This window comes from Leucopleurus acutus (assembly GCF_964270905.1).
Source record: "Leucopleurus acutus genome assembly, chromosome: 1".
Lineage (NCBI taxonomy): Eukaryota > Metazoa > Chordata > Mammalia > Artiodactyla > Delphinidae > Leucopleurus > Leucopleurus acutus.
Window position 1 is genome coordinate 74,258,484 of NC_139142.1, and position 26,688 is coordinate 74,285,171.

Below are 26,688 nucleotides of genomic sequence, written 5' to 3' on the forward strand. Positions count from 1 at the left end.
GGGCCTGTGGCTCAACCGTATTGAAAATTGTGTCCCTTATTCTTGTCAGCCACCTCTGTCCCTACCCTAACAAAAAATTAAAAAAAAAAAGCAACAATAACGAAACCTAACTACCCACTGACAAATCCCACCACCACACTGGATCTGGGGGTCCTGTCCCTGGAGAAAGACGAATGCGCCCCCTTTTTTATTGTCCTTTGCAATCTGCTGCCCCTTGAACTAGAACTGGATGGGGAGGAAAGGAGTGCAAGGCCATGAAACGCGGGGAAAGGCAAATCACGTTTGGTGAAACTGCAGAAAAGAGAGAATGGGAGTCAGGCCTACGGGGGTTTAGTTCCCGCTCTATACCGGAAAAGGAGATAATCCCTGAAAGAGTATAATCTCCTCCTTCAGGGGCTGACCAGACTCTGAGAACAAAAGGTGGAGGTATGAAGGGAAGGGGGAGGGCAGGCTAGAGCTGATGGTGGGAAAGGGAGACAGATAAGAGGCTGAGGCCTAGATCTGGAAAAGCAACACAACAGAGGCAGGAAAAGTGTGGGACACAGAAAACCCAACCATCAGCGAAATCTAAGATCCAGGAAGTGCATTGGTCAGCGAAGAGAGGAAGGAGGTTGGGGGGGGGGCGGAGAAGAAGGGAGGGAAAGAAAGCAAGGGAAGGAATAAAGGAGGCTGGACAGAAATTATGTCAGGTAGGAAGTTCCAGAAATCCTAGAGATAAAAGAACTGTCACATTATTTGTGGCAGGAGAATGGAAGAAAAGCCCAGTGCTCGGTATTGTAATGGGAGCAAAGGTCCTTTTTCCCTCAGAATCCATGGGAGGAGCCATGATCAATAAAATGAAAGGTTTCCCTGGGGCCTGTGCAGCTAACAGATCTGTGGGAAGTATATGGTGGCTATTAGGTACCTATTCCACAGTTACTGTTTGGGGGCTGAGCACCGCAGGGCTCCCCTGCACAAGTGGGGATTGGGAAGTACAGGCCTCTCTCCAACCAACCTCTGCAATTCAGTCAGAACCACAGAAACCTCAGGATCCCACTCTTCAGCAGAACATGCAACACCCAAGTCTGCTGTTCCCGTGTCAGCCTTCCCAGTGGGAGTATCCTCTAGGGCCATGTATCTGAAGTTTAGAAGAACTGATACCAGTTGCTTGCCAAAAAGTGGATCTCAGCTGGAAAGCCTTTTTCTTCAAAACATTTATTAATGCGTAACTGCATGAGGCCTGAACTCTGTATGGGCTGTTAAAAGCTTTAGTGTGTGGCTAAACCCAGGGAAACTAACTGTTGCCCTCTTTTTCATGTTTGCAGAGCAGCAAAGTTGGGCCAGTCCTATGGCCTGCAAAAGAGGGGGTCAATACCCCCGAGCAAGATTCTGCTGAACCGGAATGGAGCTGTGGTGAGGGCACTGTGCCAACACTTCCAGGCAGTGATCTTACAGCCTGTTCTTCCTGGTGTCCATCCTCTTTTGCCCTGAAGACAGATGGGGAACATAAAGACTTTCTTCTGGCTGGGATGACACATCTAGGTGATAGAAAAGAAAGCCAGAGCCAGGCCGGGGGAGACAGGAGTTGCTTTTTATTGACTTGGTCGTGGGTTCTGCAGTAGAGCCCCTTTGGGTTTAAGAGCATTCTGCTGCTTCCTTTCTTCTTCCTGCAACTTCTCTTGCTGCCTGAGCTGCCATGCCTGTAATCCAGCATCCATTTCCTGTGACAGCAGTACAACTCGTCTCTGAAACAGACAGGAAAACAGTGTGGATAACATCTGGGGCTTGAGCTCCGCACCATATATCCTTTCATTCACAGATCAAAGTCAGAGGTTTCAGCTGGAAAATGACACCCCTGACTGGGGAAGGGGTGGAACCAGGTCCTGGGCTGGGAAGCAGGCGGAAGGCAGCAAAATGGGTGTCTACTATTGGTTCCTGCCCTAGGAGTGACCCACTCTACTCTCCCTTCTCCCGGTACTGTTAAAACCTTTGGCGGATAAAACCTCGGAGTGAGGGGTACGTGTTAGCTTAGGTGCCAACTAAAGACAAATTACAATTTAACATTTCTCCCCGATTACACACAGTTTGCTCTGTGTGGGCTCTGGCCACTCACTGCAAACTTTTCCCTTTGGGCTTTTCTTCGAAGCTGGCCTTTCATTGGAGGAGCAGGGCGGCCATCTGCAGATAGAAGTGAGAGAAAAGGCGAGTGTTAGAGATGGCCTGCAGGACCCTGGGAAAGCGGCTGTGATAGGAGAGAGGTCACTCTATAATGAAACACCCTCTTTTCCTTTCCTTCCAGCCAAATTCTCATTCTTAGGCCCACCTCAAGCTGTACTTGTCCCAGAAATCCTTCTCTAACCTCTTCAACTCTGTCAGCTCTCTCTTCTGAAAGAAATGCATCTCCATCATTTAATATTCATCTCTCTGTTTGGGGACATTTATTGTACTACTGATTGGTTTTAGCCTTATTTAGCCACCTCAAATCCTTCTGGAAAGGGGCAGAGCACTGAAATATTATTACTTAATTTTTAAAATGTCCATGCTTTGTTTTCCAGCTAGACTTTTAAGTTCCTTGGGATTAGGGACTGTATCCCTTACTTTCACTGTAGTATAGTGTAGGCCCATAATAAAAATCTTATGTCTGCTGACTTGCTGAAAAAATGCAGTATCTGATCTCAAGTAGTTTATAACAGAGATTAAAAGGATACTTACTTTCTACAAAGAAAGAAAGAAACAGTGAAAACTCTGTCCAAAAGTTTGAAGGCAAGACAAATAAGAGATAATATTCATCAGGAAAGGGAACCAATACTGTGTATATCAGGTGCTTTATACTGGTTGTTTCATTTTATCCAAGAACCATCTGAGATAGGTATTCTTCTTTTACATTTGTGGAAACTGAGAGATACCATTAAGTAACTTGCTAACCACAAAGTTAGCAAGTAGAGTAGCCTGGATTAAGAATCCAGCCCAATTCCATGGGCTTCTCTGGTGGCACAGTGGTTAAGAATCCGCCTGCCAATGCAGGGGACGGGGGACCAATCCCTGGTCCGGGAAGATCCCACATGCCACGGAGCGACTAAGCCCGTGCGCCACAACTACTGAGCCTGCGCTCTAGAGCCTGTGAGCCACAACTACTGAGCACGTGTGCCACAACTACTGAAGCCCACGCGCCTAGAGCCCGTGCTCCCAACAAGAGAAGCCACCACGACGAGAAGCCCGTGCACCGTAACGAAGAGTAGCCCCTGCTCGCAGTAACTAAAGAAAGCCCGCGTGGAGCAGTGAAGACCCAACACAGCCAAAAATAAATAAGTAAAAATAAAATAAATTAAAAAAAAATTCAATTCCAGAGTCTTCCCAATATTCCATACTACTTCAAGGAGCTCCTAGGCATCCTACAGTAAATAACAAGTAGGAAAAAAATCTTCACCATCCTCCTCAGCCACCAAATATCTGATTAAGAAGGTTCATACTCCTGTAGAATCCAATACTCAGGTTGCTGTGCTGTTGAAGGGGGCCTGGCCTCTGCCCAGTTCTAGTCCTGGCTTTGCTACTATCTAGCTGTGTGCTCCTGAGCAATTTACTTCCGTAGGCCTCAATTTTACCACCTGTGAACTGGAGTCCCAAGGCAGTGGGGAGTGGCTTCAACTTTTCTAAGGTTCTTCCTTTCTAGGGCGTTTTGTTTTGTTTTGTTTTAAGGTAAAGGAAGAAACTTTTCTGAAGCGAGCCCGTCATCCTCTGTCCTCGCTCTTTCTAAGCCTCTCTCTGAGACGCTCATTTAGGCAGCCTCTCAAAGAGCTCTACCTGCACTTGGTAACAAATTCTCAACAATGTACTCACCACACAGAAGGGCGGTTCCTCGTAACTTTAAAAAAACCACGTCCCTCTTAGACACATAAAGTCTTGTCCCTCCCGCGGGATGCCCCACATCAGAGTTAGCTTCTGCTTATCCCCACAAGCCAAGAAGATCCTGTCTAGCTTTACTTTCCATAGGCGTAGTTTGTAGTTTAATTTATAAAATAAACAATAGGATTTCCTCCCCCCAACTCCAAATACAAAGTTCAATACGTTGTCCGCTCAGACACAACCCGCACCTTGACACTCCCCCCAACTCCCTCCGACCACGGGCGTTCCCTCTGGGTGAAAATCTCCGAAGTAGAGTTAACTGTCAGATCAGCGCTCACCCGCGTAAGACCAGTCTGGGAGCTCCGTAAGGGGCCCGTAGTCGGAGGGGTTGGCGGCAAGGCCCTGCCTGGGTGGAGAAAAACAGTTCCGTGAGGACTCAGCCCAGCTTCTGGCCCGTCAGTTCCCCCCAGACCGGCACTCACTGGAGTCGCCACTGACTGCCCGCCCGAGCCGCGGCGCCGCAGTGCAGCCTCCGGACACCTGCTGGGAAAACGGCAGAGTTGGGAAAGAGGCCGTGCAGCCAGCCTAGGCGTCCCGGGCCTGCCTCCACGAACCCCTGAGCCCCCGGACCCTACACCCGCTTACTAGACAGCAGTAAACGCAAAGCAGCCATGCTGAAGCGCCGAACCGGAAGTGGGCGTGACCTCGTGGCCACGCCCGACGCTGCGCGGGAAGCCGGGAGTCGCCATCTTGAATCTGGTTTTCAATCAAGGGCCGCGCCATCTTGGCTCATCGTACGGAAAAGAGGGACAAAACTGCTTCCAGGGATTTTTGGGTGAGAATGGTCGTTCAGCGTATGCATTCTCAGTGGTGGTTACAACCGTGCGCAAGTCGCCTGCGCCCAGACTAAACCGTTCCGAACTGTTTTCCCCCACCGCCCCCATTGCCCAGCAGCGGTCTCTAGTCCTTTGAAATTTATTCTTTTATATCAGTTGAGTAACATCCACGTGACCGCATTCTGTCTTCTGGCATCACTGTAACATATTTCCTCCAGCCTAAGAGTCAAATTTAGAGTGAATCAGAAAATTTGGGTTTCAGTTCTCATTTATCAAACGAAATTGAAGAACTTGTATGTGATAAGCACTGTATTCGGTGTCGAGAGCAGAGCAGACGTCCCTATTCAGATAGAGCTCCTAGTCTAGAGAGAGATGAAGATAAATAATCATACACATTACTGTAATATTACAGCTGAGATGAATGCTGGGAAGGGAAGTAGGTGCTGCTTGTGAGCATATGATGGGAACGATCTGGAGTAGGCTAATAAGGCTTTCTTGAGGAAGAGTTATTGGAGCTAACATCTGATTCCATTTTTATAAGCGCTACCACCACACACTGTATAATATAATCCTCGCAAAAACCTTGTGAGGTAGGTAGTAGTAAGTGGCAAACCCAGATCCGTGGCTTCTTCCCTCTTTCTTTTATCACTCACAGACATACTTCTATTGTGCTTTGCAGGTATTGCATTTTTTACAAATTAAAGTTTTGTGGCAACCTTGCATAGAGCAAGTCTATCAGTGCCAGATTTTCAAACAGCATTTGTTCTCTTTGTGCCTTTGTGTCACATTTTGGTAATGCTTGAAATATTTCAAGCTTTGGCATTATTATTTGTTATGGTGATCTGTGATCAGTGATCTTCGATGTTGCTATTGTAATTGTTTTGGCATTTTTTTAGCAATAAGATATTTTTCGAATAAGGTATGTACTTTGTTTTTAGACATAATGCTATTGCACACTTTTAATAGACTATAATATAGTGTAAACATAATTTTACATGTACTGGGAAACTAAAAAATTCCTGTGACTCACTTTATTGTGATATTTGCTTTATTATGGTGGTTAGCTCCGAGGTATGCCTTACTTGCCCTTGGGGAAGTCATTTATCCCTAATTTCTTCATTGAAGAAAAAGCTTAAAATATATCACATTTATGAAAACATTTTAAGAACGATAAGGTAAGTGAAAGTGCTTTATAAATGGTGAAGCTCCTACAAAAGTGGCCATTACTCTTGTGCTAGGCTATAGACACTTAAACACATGCTGACTGGGGGAACCTGAGGGAGTGGTGTAATGGCCTATCTGGAAGTTTATCGTTTCCTTCTGCAAGACTGGGAAGTTTTTCCACAGGAGGTGGCTCTGAACTGTGCTTTGAAAGAGGGGAAGGGTGGGTCCTGGTTTAAGAAGTAAAAGCAGCTGTTTTGATAACAATAAGAATGGTATAGGGAAGGGCTGAACTAGAAGAAGGGATGGGAATAAAAGAACCTTGGCTGTAAGCCAACGGATGGACTCAAAAAACTAAGCAAGGGAAGTAAGACAATAGAGTACCATTACCATTTTACATTTGTACACTTAATTTTCAGTTATCAAAACACTTCTGTATAAATGATACAAAACACTTCTTTATAAATTTTCATAATAAACCCATAAAATAGATAAGACAGACCAGGAAGCAATCACTGTAGAGATAGCTTGTAATTTTCAGAGATCAGGAAATTGAACCAAAATGTGGCTGTGGATTTATTGTTTTACAGTTGCAATAATGACTGAGTAACACCTTTCCCAGGCTAGACTCCATGTGCCTTTGGCTGCTTCTGAGATAGACAGCTGAGGCAGACAGCACTGCAATCCCATTACATAATTTACAGTTGGAGAATCACGCGGTAGGAGCCAAGGGCTGGAAAAATAACGTCGGTGTCAATATTCAAGATTCGTAGGAAAGATGAAAGGCTGGCACTACTATCAACACTATATAAAGGAGTTGAACCAGCAACACTCCTCTATCTTTTAGTAGCTCACACACTATGGATGCAAAATCATGAAAAAGGCCACATGCATTAAGGGGAACAAATAATGTGGACAATATTAACTCCACATGCAGAACTGAACACATGCACTAATTTAATAGCCGTGGGAGTCAAGGAGCCAGAGCTGGAGGACTTTGGGGCAGATGGGAATCTTGATCTGTAAAACTGGGAAAACTGGGAGGGGAAAGGTCTTTGGAAGGAAGGTGAGTTCAGCCTTTGATGTGGTTAGAGTGATGTGGCAGAGGGGACAATCCATGGATTGGAAATCCATGGGTTGGAAATACGGGTTAGGATTTTGAGAGGGAGAGAGAAAGAGAACTCTAGTGCTGACAGCTAACATCATCAGCATTCTCAGGGACCTCATGGAACACTGTTGCAGGGGAGTGGGTCTGGCACTAGGACAGCACTCTTCAATGACTTCATCAGACTCTAAACCACAGGAAAGCGGTTTCATCATCCCCTAACTGAATGTCTTTCAGCCTCTGGACTTCATCTGGCAAAGGCTAGAGTTAACAATGGTGGGAAGCATCCGGAATCTGAGCTTCATGTCTTTCCTCTGTTACTTAAACTCCTTTGCCTCTCCAGGGCATCACAGCCTGCATTTGGCTTTAACACATTGTTGTCCATTCATGTTTTCATCCAACATGTTTATTCAAATATCCTTCTGTCAGGTCTGTATACAGTAATTTTTGTACATGTGCACTGGGCAAGTTGGTGCTTTTTAAACTGTTGTGATGAATAATGATGATGTTGGAGAAAGAACATTAAGTGAAGGTGACTCTGGGTAGCTAATTCCACCTCATTTTGCAACCTCTTCCCCTTTTTGCATACCGTGACTGAATTCTAAGGTTGAAGAAGAGCGAACTATTTGGGAAGTGTCTTATTTCCTGTTCCTTCTTTGGCTTCCTCCTTAGGACGGCTCAAAAAAGATCAAAATCACTGTCACTCCATGCAAGAACTGTGGGAACTGACAGCTATAAACCACCCACTCACACAATACATTGCTTTGCATATTATTTCCTTATTACTTACATAATTTATTGTAACATATTCCTTTTCTTTTCCCATGGCTGTCAAATCTCTGCTCAATCAGTACAGGCTAAATTCTGTGTTAAATGACCCAGCTTCAGGATGGGTAAATTATGACCTCGGGCTACGCTCTTTTTTTCTCGCCTGGTAGCTGGGAAGTCTCTTAAGCTGTGTGCCTTTCCACCAGACTGGTCTTGAAGGTGGGTGGTTCTCTATGAATCTCTGCAGAGTGGCTTTAAAAGATGCCAAAGCTGGACTGTCCATGAAGTCTACTAAAGGAAATTGTATTATTTACAAGTCATCTTTTAGGTTTAATACGTGGTGAAACATTTTCACATCCCTTTCCTTGAATTAGTCCAGCAACTTCCTCTTTTATTGGTCCACTCTGCCACTAAGATCCTTCAGATGAAAGGTGCGGTGGGGACTCCAGCCTCCCGGACACCCTCAGCCCGGACATTTTTGGTTAAGTGCTGCCTCCTGGCGGCGGCTCTACGGCCCGACACCTTCCCGGCCCGGTGGAGACCACTTTCTTTAATTTGGGATCTTGAAGCTGACGCAACAGCTTCCCCGAGGGGGCGGAGAGTTGAGTCGCCCTTCCGGGAGACCCCTCCCCTGGCTCCAAGCGGGCGCCGCTCCCTCCCCTCCCCCACGGGGCTAGTCGATCCACAGTCCCTCCCGAGTTTCAGCCGACAGCGTCTCGGGGCTGGAGGCGGGGTTGCCTGGGTTCGGGGCCCTTGCCCAGACCCCCGTCGGGCCCGCCAGCTCGAGCTGGATTGGGAGGGGGGGAAGAGGAAGCTGAGCGTTCCTGGGGCGGAGGACGCGTCTAAGGGTATCCGCGGTCATTTTCATTTCCCAGGGGCAGCGCAGCTGTGCCCGAGCCAGGACAGGGCAGGGGAGCGGCTTGCGGGGCCTCTCGGTTCTCGGACCTTTGCGATCTTCGCCTACACCGACCACGAGCTCTCTCTTCTAGCGCTTCCTGGAGCCCGTGGGGGGGGGGGCGGGGACTGCTTGGCCAGGTGGAGGGAACGAAGGAGTCCGGGTGAGGTGGGGTCCTGGTGCCCCAGGGCAGAGCCCGCCTCGGCCGCCGCAGCCAGACCTGGACTTCGGAGGCGACCGAGCCTCCCAGAGGGCCTTTGGGGGCGGGCGGTGGCTGGGTCGAGGTGCGAAGGAGAGATCTTCGGGCCGCAGACACGGAACCGGGGGCCGAGAGAAAGAGGGAAGTAACGGGAAACGGCGGGGACGACGTCAGGGGGCAGGGCCGGGAGAGCTAGGCTGGGAGGGGGGGCAGGGCGGGAGAAACGGGCAAAGGTGAGCTCTGCGCGCGGACGGGGCGGGGGCGGAAGGGGGTGGGGCGGGGCGAGGAGCGCAGCGGGGGCGGGTCTGGGGAGACTTCCCGCTGAAGGGCGTGCAGTTCCACTTTTCCTCGAACCCGCTTGCATTTGCTTGAGCCGGAGCGCTTGCCTCCCTCTGCCTTTGTCCCCTCTGCCCTTTCACTCCTTCTTCGCGGACGTCGCACCTTGCGCTCGCCGCACCCAGACCGGCCACCTGAGCCTGGGTGTGGGGCAGAGCAGCCGGGAGCTTCCAAGCCGGGGAAGGCGCGTTAGATGAGGGGCTTTTTGTTTTTGTTTTACCACTGAGGAAGCGGAAAGTCCCTTTCAAATCATTCTAGACCGCCAAGTAAAACTGTGAAAACTATACTCTTTTCCTTTCCTTCAACCCATTACAATCAAAAAGAATAAATACCCTCCCCCCTCAAAACTCGTCGATTAGGAGCCAGAGCAGCTGCAGCATAGGTGGGCCTGAAGGGCAAGTTCAGGACATTCCCGGAGCCCAACTGGGAAATCAGTCTAGGAGGAAGGGCATTGTTCATTCATTTATGCTTCCAGCAAACATTCGTTTGTCTGCACGGGCCCTGCGCTGGGGATGCCAGCGAGTAAAGCTCTGGTGGTGCTGCATGCTAGTGGGGGAGGTGACAGCAAACAAACAAACTCCAGGTGATAGTGGGTGCCTTTGAAGAAAAGTCCGGCCGGTGAAGCGGATGGAGATTGGCAAAGGGAAGAAGTTACTCCTTCCGAGACTCCTCAGGGAAGGTCTCTGATTAGAGTGGTGTTTAAGTACAGACCTGAATGGAGTGAGTGAGGGAATGAACAGTAACATGGAGAATGTTCCAGGCAGAAGGAACAGCCATTGCAGAAGCCCTGAGGTGGCAGGGAGCATGCTTGTGTGGCAACAGCAAGGAGACCAGTGTGGCTGCAGTGAGGGAGAGGGAACAGGGGCCAGTGCCAAGAGGGGCAGCTTTAGGGCTGTCTTCCTAGGAACTTCCCTCATTTACAACTTGGATTTGAGCCCAGTGTGGGATTAAGGGGCAGGCCAGCTGGGCAAGCAGCCTGGGTCTAAAAGGGCGCTAAATTATCCTTAGGGTAATTCAGACGTTTGGAGCCAATGAGCTCGGACTTCTGTCTCTTGGTGAACTGTAAGTTGGCTCCCCTCCACTGACAGAATCCTTGACGACTGCTCACCTAGACCACCTGTCTCTAGAATAATTCTGCAACACGCAGGTACAGGTACAAGTTGCAGGGTTAGACCAGCCAACTGATAGTTGCCTAGAGGCAGTGATCACAGCTGGAATTCTGAAAATGTGCTATGCGCTGTGACGTGCCACTCCCTGAGATTTATGCCATTGTCTACATTCAGAATGGTTTGATATGCCTACCAAGAAACTGTCTGCTTCAGAAAACTGCATGTAATGAATTCATGCATTAAGCTCTAATTTTGAAGAGAAAGAATGAGGCTTCCAGTTTTTATTCCGAGAAAATCGGTATTCCCCCACTTCTGCTACATAAACATTCAACAGATATTTAAATAATGCTGGTTTGAGGGGGTGCCAACTCCCTGGCTTGCCCAGGGTGCCAGGGCTTGCTCTGGCCCACTTGGCCGGCTCTTACCTGGCAACACTTGCATCACGTGAACCACCTGGGGACCTGATATGTGAGCGGGCTTGCTTAGTGTTTGGGTGTGTGCGTGGCTATAACCCCACAACTGGCCTTCCTTGGTATGCATGGCTTACATAGGGGCTGAAATGGCACTGAGGCTCGAGATGGGACCACAGAGTTCCAACGCCCTAACCATGGATCCTATGCCCTCCACAGGGCCAAGGATAGTATGTGAGTGGGAGATGAGTAGGGAATGGAAAGAGCGGGGAGGGTAGTTGTAAAAGGCATCAGGAGAGCACCTAGGTCCTAGGTCACTGGGAAAACTCAAGACCTCAGTAAATGCAGGACAAGCAGGAAGTTCAGGGGCTGAGGTAGAGGGGAGGAGGAGCTGAGGCTCCGAGTGGAGAAGGTGCCTGGAGGCGGGCAGGCGTTGAGGTCCTCTGGGTCTGAACAGGCTGTCCCAGCTCCAACCCGTTCCCTGGCCCCTCCCTGCTGCCGGCCAGAGTCACACATGTGTTTTCCTGTTTTCCAGATCGGTCCCCGGAGTCACACTCTGCCTTTTCTGCTCTTCAGAGTCAACAGCTGCTGGAGCTCGAGCCTTACCCTGGGTTCCCTTTCCCAGCACCTGCCCCTCCTCCCGAGTGCTGGTACCTCCTCCTCCTCGCACCTGCCCGAAGATCTCAGGACAGGTAAGAGATAGGAGAGGAGGGACGATGGGCGAGAGGGGAAGTGTCAGAGGAGGATGGAGTGAGTCCTGAGAACTGGCTGGACCGGAGACCTGTGAGCCTGTTATTTTCCCAGCCCCAGCCCTCCCCATGCAGAGCCCTCTGCCCAGAGACTTCAGCGCTGCATTCGTGGAGGCCCTGGCCACAGAAGTAAACACTTTCTTTCTTGCTGCAATTTTTAAAAAAATTTTTTTTAAAGGGACTGTCATAGCTACAGTGGAATATAGAAAAACAAATGGAGAATGGGGGAGGGAGTAACTGAGCTCCCAGCTTGGGGAGATGGGGGAATCCATCTGGAGCAGAGTGTGTCTGTTTTCTGTTCCTGATATTCGGGGAGGCAGCACAGCCCAGTGGGAGCTAGGAAGGCAGGATGCGGGTGTCTGGGGGAGAAAGTGTCTTTTCACCTTAGCTCCCTGAGCTTGACCGAGGAACCAAGACACTGAACGGTATGCTGGTCCCTGGAGGAAGCGTGTTTTGGTTTTGTCATATTCACAGGTGGGGTCAGGGTGCGGGGCTTCCCTGCCTGCTGGGGCCCTGCTCCCTGTGTTCCCTGAACCCCTGAATCTGAAACTTCTCCTGTAGGATGAGTGTGTTGTCCAGTAATCTCCACTAGGTCCTCAGAGAGGTATGCACTTCAGACAGGAAGGAGACGGGGTGCTGCGTATCTGGAACTCTGTTATCTCCTGGGATTCCAGGCTCTGCAAGTTTCTCTTGTAAAGCCTGGGGTGGGAGAGCACTTCAGGACAGGTCCTGCTGGTTCCAGGCTGCCTGAATGGTGGAGGCATGACCCTGAGAGCTGGGGTCTCCGGAAGGAATGCGAGCCGCCAAGGATGGTACCTTCCTGCCCACGGAGCTGGTGCTGGGCAGTGGTTGAGAAAAGAGGGGGCATCTTTTCTCTGAAGTCAGCCTCCTCTGTCCAGTTTGAGTGGGTCTACTGAAGAGTAGGCTAGGAAAGGGATTCCATTCATATAGATAAGCACTTCCTGGTGAGACCACTAGGGTGTGCTGTTTGCTGGAGTGTGGATTTCACCCCAGTGGGTTTTTGTCTCAAGATTCCATGATGAGGATTTCACCTTTCAGATACCACCAGCCAGAAAATAAACCCTGCACACGTCTCTCCCCACTTAACCTTACAGTTTCCCCTTCATTTGTCGCCCCTTCACTCCTTTTCCCTATGCCCCATTAGGACACATGCTCACCCTTGGTGCCAGGGAATTTGATCTTAAAAGGCCCAGCGTGATGATGTGTTTCCCTGTGTTTTTGTTTGCTTTAGAAGTGGGCACCCTAGCAATATAGCAGCACTGCCAAGAGGACTTGTAATCGTTTCTCGTTCCTGCAAAGGGATGAGAAAGGGGAGGAGCAGCCAGGAAGGAGATGGATGGGCTTTGTTGGAGCCTTTAGCCTAGACTTTATTTTATTTTATTTTAAATTTATTTATTTTATTTATTACTTATTTTTGGCTGTGTTGGGTCTTCATTGCTGCGCGCGAGCTTCCTCTAGTTGCGGTGAACGAGGGCTACTCTTCGTTGCGGTGTGTTGGCTTCAGTAGTTGTGGCTCGCTGGCTCCAGAGCGCAGGCTCGGTAGTCGTGGCGCACGGGCTTAGTTGCTCCGCGGCACGTGTGGGTCTTCCCGGACCAGGGCTCGAACCTTTGTCCCCTGCACTGGCAGGCGGATTCTTAACCACTGCGCCCTAGCCTAGACTTTAGACTGAAGGACAGCAGAGACATTCTTTTAATCTAATCACATCCTCCCCCAGGTAGTTCATTAGAGAGCCATCTAAAGGGCTTTCCTGCCTTAGAGGAGGGCTAGAGACGGGGCAGGTCAGAGCGGGTGGGGAGGTTGGAGAGAGAGCACAGAGCTTGGGCTTTGTTGGCTAACCTACCTGCCTCCCTTGCTATGGCATCTTGGCAGGTGACTCACTTAGTGTCTGCCTTAAGGGGCTGCTGGGGGGATTAAATGAGATGAGACATGTAGGTGTTTAGCCATATGTCTGGCTTGGCTAAGTGCTCAGTAAATGAGTTACTATTATTATAGGAACGTTTAAGTGGGAGCTGGGAGAAAAGGACAGTCTTCTGGATGGATTTCAGAAGTTTTTGTGAGAGTGGCTTGGGGGATATGATCTCTGGGAAGGCTAACATCGGGGTCCCCCTCCTGGGTGAAAAAAAAAGTTTAAGGGACGAGAAGGGGAGGTTGTAGGGTAAAGATAAGCACCCCCCTTACCCCAGGGCTTTTTAGATCTTTGTTCTCTGGTAGTTGAATAACCAAAGGGGGTTTGAAAGGGCACGAGAAGGAACAGAAAGACAGTTGGATTTCAGAATAAGTAGGGTGTATTTCTGTTGGTAAAGGAGACCCAGGATACCGGAGTTAAGTAGACTCTAAAAACAGAATATATGCTTTCCCCAAATTGCTCAACTTCCTCTGTCTGTTCTGGGCCTGTCCAGTATAGCTCAGTGAAAACTTATTTACCCATAGTTTTAGGAAATTAGAGTAAACTTGTATTTGGGGAAGGTGTTTATAGGAATTTATGCTTAGCCCATAGATCCTGGTATGTTTTCTTAAGGATGAAAGGGCCTGTGAGTTGGGCATGGATGCAGCCAGAGGTTTCAGTCTCATTTCTTGACCTTGTTTCCTCGGAAGCAGCTTGAGGATCAGCCTTGGGGTCATGATGCAAGTTTCGGGCGGCCACCTCTCACTCTGTGTGGGGAAGTGTGCAGAGTTCTCTTAGGACGCCCGATCACGAGTTGGACTGTACTTACACTTCCTCTAATCTGCATGTGAACAAGCCTCTGTGGCACAATGTGCAACCTTCCTGCCTTTCTTGTTCAGGGTGAGAGAGAAGTGGGGCTAAGCCGGGGCCTAAAGAGAGAGAGGGCTGTGCATTCTTTCTCAGCCGCAGCCCTGTCCTCAGCTACTTTGCTTGGGGACAGCTTCCCCAGGGCTGCAGAAACTGCACCCACCCAGCTGACCGTCAATCCTTTCTTCTGGGCGCCTGGTCCTGGAGCAGAGCTGACAAAGGAGATTTCTGAGAGAGGGCGTTCTTATCACAGAAAGTGCTGAGCCAAGAGCTCCTAGCCTGCCCCTTGCAGACGGGAAGGGCCAGTGAACCTTGGACCCAGACAGTTGCTTAACACCCCTCTCCCCCTCCCTCTGTCCCTCCGCCCTTCTTGACTTCTTGATATGACTTAAATCCATAAGCATTTGCCCGGCCTTTCCTTTTACTACTGGCTGAAGAGCAGGAGTGGTCAGATCACAGCTCCCAGAGGCTGTGTCTCTGTGTGGCCGCTGCCTCGGGGACCTGCTTCCACCCAGGGCCAGGGAGTGAGTGTGCTTCCCACCCTCTCCCTCAGCCCCGCTCATCTTGCCCACTCTCCCTTTGCTGCTCTGCTGTGTCCAATTGCTTCCTTTCCTGAGTGCCTCTAGCCCTAGGATCTGTCCACTTGCTTGGCCAGCCTGGCCTGACCTCCTCTCATCACCTCCTGCTCCGTGATGCCCAGCATTTGCTACCCCGCTTCAGCTGTTTCCTTGCCTCTGCTTTGGTGCTGTCTCTCCAGCAGCAACCTGCCGGGTGGGGAGTGGTCATCGGCTGCCTCCAGTCATCTCTAGGTTGGGCTGCACATTTGGACCACTGATCTCTCATCCATAGTTTTTTTTGGGTGATGCAACTATGCAGGGATTTCATGGCCAGAGACCTACAACACTAGGGGCTGGGAATGGTATTTGGGAAAGGAAAAGCACGGAGAAGAGGAGGCCTGTCTTCTTTCTGGGTGGGGCTGGGCTGGTTGGGCTTTGCTGGGGCTGAAGAGTTCAGCTGAGGGTTGTTAAGGGATACTCCCTGAACAGGTGGATAGTTGTGAGTTTCCGACAAGAGCTCTCTGAAGCCTTTGCCAGAGCCAGGGTCCTTGGGGGAAAAGGGCAGTGTTGTGAGGAGAACCCACAGACTAGCTGCTTGCAAGGTTGGCTCCCAAGGTTGCATCTCATCACAGGTGACAGGTGAGACTGAAATTGGAGGGAAGACAGACTTTTTTTTGGGTAAGGCTGAAAAGCACAGGCTCAAATCATTATGGTTACATGTGGGAGCTGCCAAATTGTTCGTCTTCCTGTCTCCAGTGAGCTCAGATAGAACCGGGATTTAGTTTTCTATCTTGTAAATCAAGTGGGCAGTGCTAGTCTAATGATGAGAAACATGCTTTCTCTCTGGGGAATGAGTGCCATCCTTTAAAGACTCGAGTTGGTGAGCCAGATGGAGAAGAGGTTCATGGGAGGTGGGACGTGAGAGAGAGGTCTCTGAAATGGTGGGCGTGGGTGGCTTGCCCACTCTGGCCCCTGTGGAGGAGAGTTCTCTGTAATTGCCAACCTGCTATATATCTTCACCTTTCTTCCTTAGAGGGCAATGCCAGAAAGCTGGTGAAGGCTTTCTTCTCCTCCTCCACCATGGTCGACGGCGTTAAGTATGAAGTGGCCTCCCAGCATGAGAGGGACGCCTCCCCTTTGGCCGATGAAGCCAGCCCCAGGTCGGAGCAGGTAAAACTGAAGAAGGAGATCTCGCTGCTGAACGGCGTGTGCCTGATTGTGGGGAACATGATTGGCTCGGGCATCTTTGTCTCCCCCAAAGGCGTGCTCATATACAGTGCCTCCTTTGGCCTCTCCCTGGTCATCTGGGCTGTTGGGGGCCTCTTCTCCGTCTTTGGGGCCCTTTGTTATGCGGAATTGGGCACCACCATTAAGAAATCTGGGGCCAGCTACGCCTACATCCTCGAGGCCTTCGGAGAGCTCCTTGCCTTCATCCGACTCTGGACCTCCCTCCTCATCATTGAGCCCACCAGCCAGGCCATCATTGCCATCACCTTTGCCAACTACATGGTGCAGCCCATCTTCCCGAACTGCTTAGCCCCCTATGCTGCTGGCCGCCTGCTGGCTGCTGCCTGCATCTGTAAGTGGGGCTGGGCAGGAGGGGTGGGGTGGAGCGTGGGGCAGAGGCCAGCACGTGAGTCTGCTTAGTCGGTAAGAAGGAGATGGAAAGGAATGCCTCTGACAGACACTTTTTTGTTGTTGTTAAATTAATGTACGCTAAGTGTGAAAATTCAAACAGCATCAGTGTCCAAAAAAAAAAAAATCCTTTCTCCCAACTTCCTATGGTAAACGTCATTAGCAGTCTCTACCTTTGCTGACATTTTTCTTCTTCTTTCAAGGGATGTAGTTTTGTTCTGTTTTACAAAAATGGGATCATAGTACACATGTAATTCTACAGTTTGGTTTTTTCCCCAGAATTTATCAGTGATGCTCTTTTCGATTTACAGATCTACTTTAAAACAATGCTTCATGTTATTCCATGTTAATTTTAAGGATGTATTGTATGTTTAGCTAATTAGGCCTCTGGTAATGGCCACTTCAGTTGGTTCCAGTTTTTCAGTCTTACAGATAACACTCCAGTGAATATCCTATTGCGTTTGCATGAGTTTTTCTGTGGGCTAGATTCTTTTTTTAAAAAATTTATTTCATTGAAGTTGAGTTGATTTACAATGTTGTGTTAATTTCTGTTGTACAGCAAAGTGATTCAGTTATACTTATGTATACATTCTTTTTCATATTCTTTTCCATTATGATTTATCACAGGATATTGAATATAGTTCCCTGTGCTATATAGTAGGACCTTGCTGTTTAGCCATTGTATGTGTAATAGTTTGCGTCTGCTAATCCCAAACTCCCAGTCCATCCCTCCCCTCCCCGCTCCCCCTTGGCAACCACAAGTCTGTTCTCTATGTCTGTGAGTCTGTTTCTGTTTCATAGATAAGTCATTTGTGTCGTATTTTATTTATTTATTTATTTTCAATTTTTAAAAAATTTTGGCTGCATTGGGTCTTAGTTACAGCACGTGGGATCTTCATTGAGGCACGCGGGATCTTTTGTTGCGGTGCGTGGGCTCTTCGTTGCGGCGTGTGGGCTTCTCTCTAGTTGTGGCGTGCAGGCTCCAGGGTGCGCGAGCTCTGTAGTTGTGGTGCTCAGGGTCCAGAGTGTGTGGGCTGTGTAGTTCGTGACACATGGGCTCCAGTTGAGGTGCGCGAGCTCAGTAGTTGTGGTGCATGGGCTTAGTTGCCCCGCAGCATGTGGGATCTTAGTTCCCCGACCAGGGATCGAACCCACATCCCCTGCATTGCAAGGCGGGTTCTTTACCACTGGACGACCAGGGAAGTCCCTGTGTCATATTTTAGATTCCACATATAAGTGATATCATATCGTATTTGTCTTTCTCTGTCTGACTTCACTTAGTATGATAATCTCTCGGTCCATCCATGTTGCTGCAAAACGCATGATTTTGTTCTTTTTTATGGCTGAGTAATATTCCACCATATATATGTTACACGTCCTCTTTATCCATTCATCTGTCGATGGACATTTAGGTTGTTTTCATGTCTTGGCTCTTGTAAATAGTGCTGCTATGAACATAGGGGTTCATGTTATCTCTTTGAATTATAGTTTTGTCCGGATATCTGCCCAGGAGTGGGATTGCTGGATGATATGGCAACTCTGTTTTTAGTTTTTTTGAGGAACCTCCATACTGTTTTCCATAGTAGCTGCACCAATTTACTTTCTTTGTGGCCTAGATTCTTAAAACTGTCATTTCAATCTACCTTGCCTTTTTCTCCATCTCATAAATAAAATATTATTTAAATTTGTACGTTCAGCAAAGCCACTTTGGAGGTGCTGAGAGGCTGATCCTCTGCAACCCCTTCCCTCAGCTGCCTCTGTTCTAGAAAAGTGCCCTCGCAGCGTGAGAGACCCTGGGACCTTGGAGACCCCGCCCACCCCCGGCTGTGGAGAAGCTGAGCGGTCCTGTCAGTTTCAGGGGCAGCTGTGGGGGGGGACAGGCATTTTGCACCAGGTACAATTGCTTGCTGGATCAACCCTCTCAATCAGCCTCATGTGCTCTTTCCTTTCAGTTTCTCCACTGCCTCATTTTACTCTCAGCTTCCTCTCCAGCCTCTCTTTTGACTGTTGTGCAGAGAGCCGGCTGTCCTCTGTAGGCTCCTCCTGTGGTGTTTTGTGTGCCCATGTGTGGGTTCAGACTCATGTCTGTGTGTGGGGCTGTTTGTCATTCTGGCAACGGTCAGGGAGGTACAAAGGCACTGCCCTAGGTTGCAGGAAGGGGGTTTTCCCTTGAGGTCTTAAATGCGACCTGTAGTTTCTCTGGCATCATTTACCAATGAGCTGGTGGGCTGACTTTCTGATGAAACTAATTTTAGGATCTGTTGGTCTCGGGGTCCCCTCAAACGTGGGCATATACTTACGTATCTTGTGTAGAGTAAGGATTATTCCACTTAAGTAAAATTTCCAAGAGGGCTGCATCCCTTTAAGCACCAGAATTCTATTTTAGCCATCTTGGTTGAAATCTCTTTAAAACCAGTGATATGTCTGCTTGCCCTCATGACTTGAGGTTTTTTTGTTTTTTTTTTTTCTGGTGACTCAGGGTCACCACTGCACATGTCAAAGCTTGTATGACTGAGGCCCCTGGTCTGGGGATGAATGTTTGCTTCCTCAGTGGCCTCAGACAGCTGGCCTGACTTCAGTGCCTCAGGTTTTATTCTTTCATGATTTTGATGTGTGTTGACTCTGATAGCTATTGTTCCTTGATTCTGGCATTGGGCCTGCCTTCATCAGTCTTTTTAATTTGCTGCTTCTAATTTGGGAATAGAGATGTACTCAAACTCTTGTGCACCCAAGTACACATACACACACATGTGCACCCTCCTAAGAATACATGCAGAGTAGCCACAGTTACAATTAGTCTAGAGAGCTCCCCAGTTAATAAAAGACAGAGTTTCGTGCTGGATTTATGGCATATATTTGAGACAAGCCTGATAGAATGAAAAGCATACCAGACTTGTGTTTGAGGCTGGGCTCTATAATTGTGTGTAGTGACTGTTACTTCCAGACTCCTGTCAGCAAGACATGAGATTCAGTGAAAACCATAAATCATGACTCAAGTGTAATGTATTAATGATTATGATTAAAATTGCTCTCTCTCGGTTGCTTATAGGACTTTGTTCTATCTCTAATAATCTTCAGAGGGACATAGAGATCTGGAAGAAGGTTCAGAAGGGCAACCGAGATTGTAAGTAAGAATTTAGGGGCATACGATTCATGAGTTTCTTCCTTCAGCTCTTGTTTAATGAGCAACCAGTACAAGTCGGATGCTGAGATATTCTGTCCAGATAGGATCTAGGCAGTAATAGCGCATTCATCTAACCGTAACCCTTCAGGAGGAAACCAAGAAGTAGGGAGAGGAAGAGGCTTACAAGCAGCTGGGAAAGAGGCCCCCTCAGAGCAAGCGAGACGACTTTCCTCTTGTGGGGAGGAGCGCTTAGGACGACAGTGCAGGGACTGTGATGTCTGAACTGAATTTTGAATAGAAACGTAGCCGTCTCCTCAGACACTTCTCACAGAGGGAACTGCGTGTGAAGGTGCAGGGTACAAAAAGGCGCAGAACCGGTTCAAGAATTCCAGGTAGTTGGTATGGCTGGAATGTGGGTAGGAGAGGAATGAGAAGGGAGAGACTGGAAATGTAGTCCCAGGGCCAGCTCCGCAGGGGTTTATATGGTGCCGGAACAGGTTGGACTTTATCTTGAGAGCAGGCAGAAGCTATTGATTTTCAGTGGAGACATGAAATCACATTTGCTTTGAAGAAGAACTCTGGCTTTGTGGAGAGTGTTTTTGGAAAAAAGTGAGAGACAGAAGGTAGGGGCACCAGGTTAGGGAGCTGCAACCTGAAGGGTAGTGACGGCCTGCACTGTGGGCTGTGCCTTTGGAAGGGAGATGAAGGGATGGATGAAGAAATAGTCATGGGCTTCCCTGGTGGCGCAGTGGTTGGGAGTCCGCCTGCCGATACAGGGGACACGGGTTCGTGCCCCAGTCTGGGAAGATCCCACATGCCGTGGAGCGGCTGGGCCCGTGAGCCATGGCTGCTGGGCCTGTGCCTCTGGAGCCTGTGCTCCACAACGGGAGAGGCCACAACAGTGAGAGGCCCGCAAAAAAAAAAAGAAAAGAAATAGTCATAAGGTGGGATTTCTAGGACTTCTGGGTGTGGAGGGCTTTGGAGCTCTCAGAGATGATGCTAAGGATTCAGGCTTGGACAGATGGGGGGTGATGGGCTTGCCTTCTGAAATAGGGAAGGTGGGCTGAGTGATGAGGTAGAGGGTCACCTGAGGCTTCCGCTGGGATGCTCATGTGCCCTTCCAAGAGCTGTGCCTTCCTAGGGTCATCATGACCCAGAGTTGATCATTTTCCCCCAACTGAGTCACACTTACCTAAAAAAGAGGTACATGTTGATGTCAGTCTATTAATGGACATGGTGAGCATACATATGTGATTTCTTTTTTAAAATTATTTTTATTTATTTTTATTTTTTGGCCGCGCCATGCTGCATGTGGGATCTTAGTTCCCTAACCAGGGATCAATCCCGTACCCGCTGCGCTGGAAGTGCGGAGTCTTAACCATTGGACCGCCAGAGAGGTCCCACACGTATGATTTCTAATGAGCAGAAGGCATGTGTTCGCTATCAAGACACCCCCTTCCTAGTACCATAGTCACTGGGGAACCCATCTAGTAATCAGGGAATTCCTTGCAGGGCATGGAGCCAGAACAAAGGAAGAAAGTTTTGACTATTTGAGGAAAATTTACTGAATGCGGTGGGTTCTCTAAAGTATGAGGCTGAAAGGTAGAGCCCTTCTTGCAGGGAACTCATGGTTAGTGGAGAAGAAGGGCAAAAATAGTCAGTGAAACATTGTATATGGTGAGTGCTGGAGGGGGCTTGAGTGCGGCTAATTCAGGAGGTGAGGTCCGCACTTAGTACCCAACACTGAAGGACGGAGAGGAGTCAAGGGGGGGCGGTGAGGAACCCACTCACCACAGCCTACAGAGCCGACGCCATCGGACGCTCTGACACATCTCATTCCTCTCACCCTCACTCTCTCCGCTGCAGCTCCAGGCCTCCCCTTCTTGCTTTTCTTCCAGTTTGCCTGCCACACTCCCGCTTCAGGGGCTTTGTACTTACTGTTCTTTCTGCCGGGAAGGCTTTTTCCCCAGATGCCTTCAGAGCTTATTCCTTTACTCCATTCAAGTCTTTGCACAAATATTGCCTTACCGGAGACCTATCCCATCTAAAATGGTCACTTGCAGTCTCCCAGCCGGTTTTGTTTTTCTCTATAGACTTCTTACCACCTGACATTAATTCTTTGCTTGTTTATTATCTATCTTTGCCTCTAGAGTATCAACATCATGAAAGTAAGGACTTTGTTTTGCTCACTGCTGAGCCTCTGGCACCTAGAACAGTGCCTGGCGTCCGCTAGGTACTCAGTAAATGTCTGTTGAATGAAGAAGGCGTAAGGAATTCTAGGCACAGGGAAAGGCAATGTAAAGGCACAAAGGTGAGAAGAAGTGTGGGGCGCGGGCTGTGCATGGGGGATTGTGGGATGTGAGGGGACAAGGGGAGGCAAGGGGTTAGCGCACGAGGCCAAACCTTCCTAGAGGGTTTAGATTTTCTCCTGAAGCCTATAAGGAGCCACTGCAGGATTGGAAGGAGGGAGCAGGGCAGCTGGGGTGGGACCTAAGAGCAAGTCTGGAGGCAGAGACATGGGTTAGATACCTTTCTTACCAATCTAGGTAGGAGACGACAAAAGCCTGAATTGCTGTTTTCCCAGCACTGGTCATTGTCGTTATGGAGCTCTCGTGTGTGTGTGTGTGTGTGTGTGTGTGTGTGTGTGTGTGTGTGTGTGTACAGGATGGGCAACCCAGTCCAAGATTACAATGGATCATGATGAGTGTTGTGACTTGTGAGGCAGAGGGAGCCCAGGAGGAAACCTGAATAGCCTAGGGGTTTGGAAGTTCTCCATAAGGAAGTTGACACCTGATTGAAGAAGAATTAACCGAGTAGAGAGGGAAGAGGAGCATCTCAGGCAGCAAGAACGAATGTGTGAAAACTTGAAGACAAGAAAGGACATCTTTGAGACACTGAAAGGAGCTCAGGTATTGCGTTTAAGGTAGGAAATGTTAAGAGTTGGCCTGCAGAGGTAGATGGAGGTCACAGGATAGGTTGTTCAGGGCTTTATCTAAACTGTTCTAGTTATTATTGCTGTGTAACAAATCACACAAAACTAAGTGTTTTCAAACAGTCATTTTATTCTTTCGTGGTTTCTATGGCTTAGGAATTTGGGAAGGGCTAAGTGGGGCAGTTCTGGCTCAGGGTCTTATGTGGTTGTAGACAGATGGTGGCAGGAGCTGAAACAGGCGGAAGCTGAAGCAGATGCAGACTAGATGGGCATCTTTTTCTCAAGTCACGTCAGGGCTTTTCCATGTGGTCTCTCTATATGGACTACATTGAGCTTTCTCACATAATGGCAGCCTCAGCACAATCAGACTGTTTACTCGGTGGCTGAAGGCTTCAAGAATGAGTATCCGAGCAAGCAAAGTGGAAGCTGCATTGCCTCTTATGACCTAGCCTCTGAAGTCACATGGTATCACTCCTGCAGCACTATATAGGTAGAAACATTCACAGAAGACCAGCCAGTTTTAAGAGGCACAGACCCTACCTCTTGATGGGCAGAGTGTTAAAGTCACATTGTATGAAAAGCATGTGGGATGGGAGATACTGTCGAGATATCTTTGGAAAATATAACCTACAACACATGCTATATTAAGGAGTTTGGTGGGCTTCCTCTAAGGCAATGAAAAACCTTTTTGGGCTTTCAAAGTAGGGGAGTGATATTTGTGATTTTTAGGAAGATTATTCTGACTTTGCAGGACGAAAAGCAGTGGGACCAGTTAGGAAGCTGTGCCATGATCCTGGTGAGACATGCTGGTGGCTTGGACTACAGTCATGTTTTGGGGATGAAGGTACTGGTTAAAACTTGGACACCGGGCTTCCCTGGTGGCGCAGTGGTTGAGAGTCCACCTGCCGATGCAGGGGACACGGGTTCGTGCCCCGGTCTGGGAAGATCCCACATGCCGTGGAGCGGCTGGACCCGTGAGCCATGGCCGCATGAGCCTGCGCGTCCGGAGCCTGTGCTCCGCAACGGGAGAGGCCCGTGTACGGCAAAAAAAAAAAAAAAAAAAAAGACTTGGACACCAGTTAGATATGGGTAGAGATTGTCAATGATGATAAGATACTGAGCTTTGGCATCTGGCTTGGGCAACTGGGTGAATGGTGATGCCATTTACTTATAGGGAGAACACTGGAGGAGCAGTAGTAGGTTTGCAAGAAATTGATGGGATCAGTTTGTGCCTGGTGATGTTGAGTAGGTGGTTACATATTCCTGTGTATCTGGAATCATGACAGTTGGGCTGGTGATATACTTTTGGGAATCATCAGTGTATAGTAGTTGAAATCACAGTAGCAGATGAGATGATCCTGGGACAGGATATAGAAAGGGAAGAGAAAAGGGCTTTGGATAGCATTCTTGGAATTCTTAGAATTATAAGAATCCTTAGAGTACCAACATTGAGGGAGAGGTATTCTGCAAAAAAGGGGGAGAAGCAGCATCCAGAGAAATAGGGAAACGTGGAGAGGGTGAGTGGAAGAGAGCAGTTTGGCCAACAGTGTCCAGTCTGCTAAGAGGTCAAGCTAGATAGGACTGAGTGGAGTTGTTTGGATTTATCAACACGAAGATCACTGGTGACTTTGGAGAGGGAAATTTCAGGGCAGTGAGGGCGGAGTCAGATTTCAGAGAGATTTTATTTATCCAGCATGGTTTATTGAATATCAACTCTGCCTAGTTCTGGGTTAGGCCCTGGGGATACAAGGATAACTGTTACCCAATCTCTACCCTCACATAGCTCACAGCTGATGGGAGGGACAGATATGTAAAGTGTTCTGAGGAAAGGCAGTGCACCCAAGGGAGGTGGGTTTACACTCAAAAGTAGCCTTTCCCGGAAGAACTGTTAAATAAAATATGGAATGGAACATCGTTGGAATCGACAAGAAGGAGGTCAAGGGGAACTTTGGCAGGCTTTTCACTGGAGTAGTGGAGCAGATGTCAGACTGCATTGTGGAGAAAGGGCAGGGAAGGGAATATAGATGTGCTTTCTAGAAGATGGACCCTGGAGGCAAGGAAGGCGGTTGTTAGTGGAAGGGACCAAAGCTGAGGGGGGAGTTTATGGGAAAGACTTAAGACCACCTTAGTTTTGTTTGGGGGTGCGTTTCTGGAAAACTTGGATGAAATATTCATACCCTACAATGAAGTCTTCCCCACGGTTGGAATGCTTGGGATCCTGGAGTCAGCATTTCTGTCCCTTGAACAGTCCAGGGCGCATCCTCATCCCTTTGAAAGGCAACGGTGCATGGTGGTGAGGAGCACGGCATCAGGCAGGTTAACTTCATTAGTCTCAGTTTCCTCATCTGTAGAATAGGACTCTACCTCACAGAGGCGTGATCTATATTTCTACCATACTTTCACCCTTTCCTATTCATCAGTGACAAATTTCGGGAGAGCATATATGATTTCTACTTCTGTCCGGGTGGCTTATGTTTCCTTTACAGGTATAGTCCTCCTTTAGAACTGCTGATAAACTAACTACAGCCCTAGATAAGCTAGTATTGCTAATAGACCCTGAAATCATTTACGGATTATTGCTTAGGTAAGTTTTTTGTATGCATGGGTGACTTCACTCATTGCATGGTCAGGGTAATCACATGCTGCCCTCTCTACCAGGAACTCCACCTCCCTTCCCCCCACCCCAGCATCAGCCTCTGTACACTCAGTGCAGGTAACAGTGGTCCTGGTGCCCACCTGCACCCACTTCACTCCCCCAGACTGGATGGGTTGCCTCTCAGTGACTTTCATAACACCTGATTCTTGTATTCGCCCAAGTTTACTTTTCTGGGAAGGCTGGGGACTGGGTCTTAATCAAAGATTCTGCACAGGGTCTGGAACACAGTGGGTTCAAGCTCAATACATGCTTATTGCATGGATGGATGCATGGAAGAATGAATGGATGAATGGATGAATTCTGAGTTCTGAAGGAACCTTGCTGTCTCGTTCAGGGCTCTATAAATGGTTACTTTTCCCAGCCAGAGGGGTGTGCATTCAGCCCCTCCTGAAGCTGATTACTCTGGCTTCTCAGAGCTCTTTGAGGATTGCTCCAGTTCTCTGCAGCCAGGAAGTCCTGTTACCCCAGGGGGAGATAGACCCACTCCCCGGCCCACATCCTTGCATGCAAACGGGGGGCATATAGTGTAGTGGAATGCGTACAAGCTTTTGAGCTGGCCACTGGCTGAGTGGCCTCGGTTTTCTCAATTGTAAGATGAAGATAATAAACCTACTCTGTCAGATTAACTTGGATGATGTATGTAAGAATGTCAGCGACCCTGTGACCCAGTTTTTTTGGTCTAGATTTCTGCCTTTTGTTAATGGGATGTTTTATCTCCTGTGTATTCGGTCTGCCTGCTGTACCCGTCGGCCAGCAGCACACATGCGGGGCCGCCTGTGAACAGACTACTCTTTAGGGGTCAGGCGGTCTCGGCATCCCTGACGCTTGACCCTCGTGATCTGCGTGTAGTAGGTGGTTTTCAGTGAATGTCGGCTGGAGGAGTGAACAGAAGGTACAGCTCCAGATTCAGCTTGGCCGAGAAAGGCATTGCATCTCTTGGCTCTCAGGGTGTTGGGGGCTGAGGGCCACTGTGGGGCCCGGGCAGAGGGGAGGGCGGCTGCTCGAGCCACTCGTGGACGCTGTAGGACTTCAGATCTCTGAGAGCTTTGGCCACTGTCCTCGGGCAGCTTTTCCTGGTACTGGAAGACTCCGTGTCCTTGTGGCTAATGAGGTGGAACAGCCAGATGCTGGGCCCCCAACTGCCTTTTGCCCTTTGAACTTTCTACTTGGAAGCTAGTTGCCTCTTCCAGAGGGATTATCCATTTTAAGCTGGGAGTGAGGAAGCTTACATTTCTTTTTTTTTATAATAAATTTATTTTATTTATTGTTTATTTTTGGCTGCGTTGGGTCTTCGGTGCGGTGCGCGGGCTTCTCATTGCGGTAGCTTCTCCTGTGGCAGAGCTCGGGCTCTAGGCTCACAGGCTTCAGTAGTTGCGGCGTACAGGCTTCAGTAGTTGCGGTGTGCGGGCTTCAGTAGTTGTGGCACGTGAGCTCAGTAGTTGTGGCTCGCGAGCTCAGTAGTCGTGGCTCGCGGGCTTAGTTGCTCGGCGGCATGTGGGATCTTCCCTGACCAGAGCTCGAACCCGTGTCCCCTGCATTGGCAGGCGGATTCTTAACCACTGCGCCACCAGGGAAGCCCAGGAAGCTTACATTTCATGTTCCACATTCACAGCAGCAAGG

General features: G+C 48.9%; 2 protein-coding genes across 4 annotated transcripts in view; one reads left to right on the forward strand and one right to left on the reverse strand.

The window, feature by feature from the left end:
* Nucleotides 1–1,176: 1,176 nt before the first annotated feature.
* MRPL52 (mitochondrial ribosomal protein L52) lies at nt 1,177–4,571 on the reverse strand (the record flags this gene model as incomplete). The annotated part of the gene is given in 7 exon segments (XM_082837882.1): nt 1,177–1,724; nt 2,093–2,157; nt 4,161–4,228; nt 4,305–4,365; nt 4,468–4,506; nt 4,509–4,532; nt 4,535–4,571. Coding segments are annotated over 7 exon segments (447 nt in total). The 3' UTR covers nt 1,177–1,571.
* A 3,911-nt stretch (nt 4,572–8,482) lies between these two features.
* SLC7A7 (solute carrier family 7 member 7) overlaps nt 8,483–26,688 on the forward strand; it is a 35,927-nt gene continuing 17,721 nt past the window's right edge. Inside the window, exons 1-3 of one of the 3 annotated variants that reach the window (XM_082840985.1) lie at nt 8,483–8,540; nt 11,177–11,333; nt 15,755–16,300. In XM_082840985.1, coding sequence (XP_082697111.1) covers nt 15,802–16,300 — 499 coding nt within the window. In that variant the 5' untranslated portion in view covers nt 8,483–8,540; nt 11,177–11,333; nt 15,755–15,801. Of the gene's footprint in view, nt 8,541–11,176; nt 11,334–14,616; nt 14,689–15,270; nt 15,361–15,754; nt 16,301–26,688 lie in introns of those variants that run through there. The other 2 variants (XM_082840984.1, XM_082840986.1) reach the window with 2 other exon arrangements.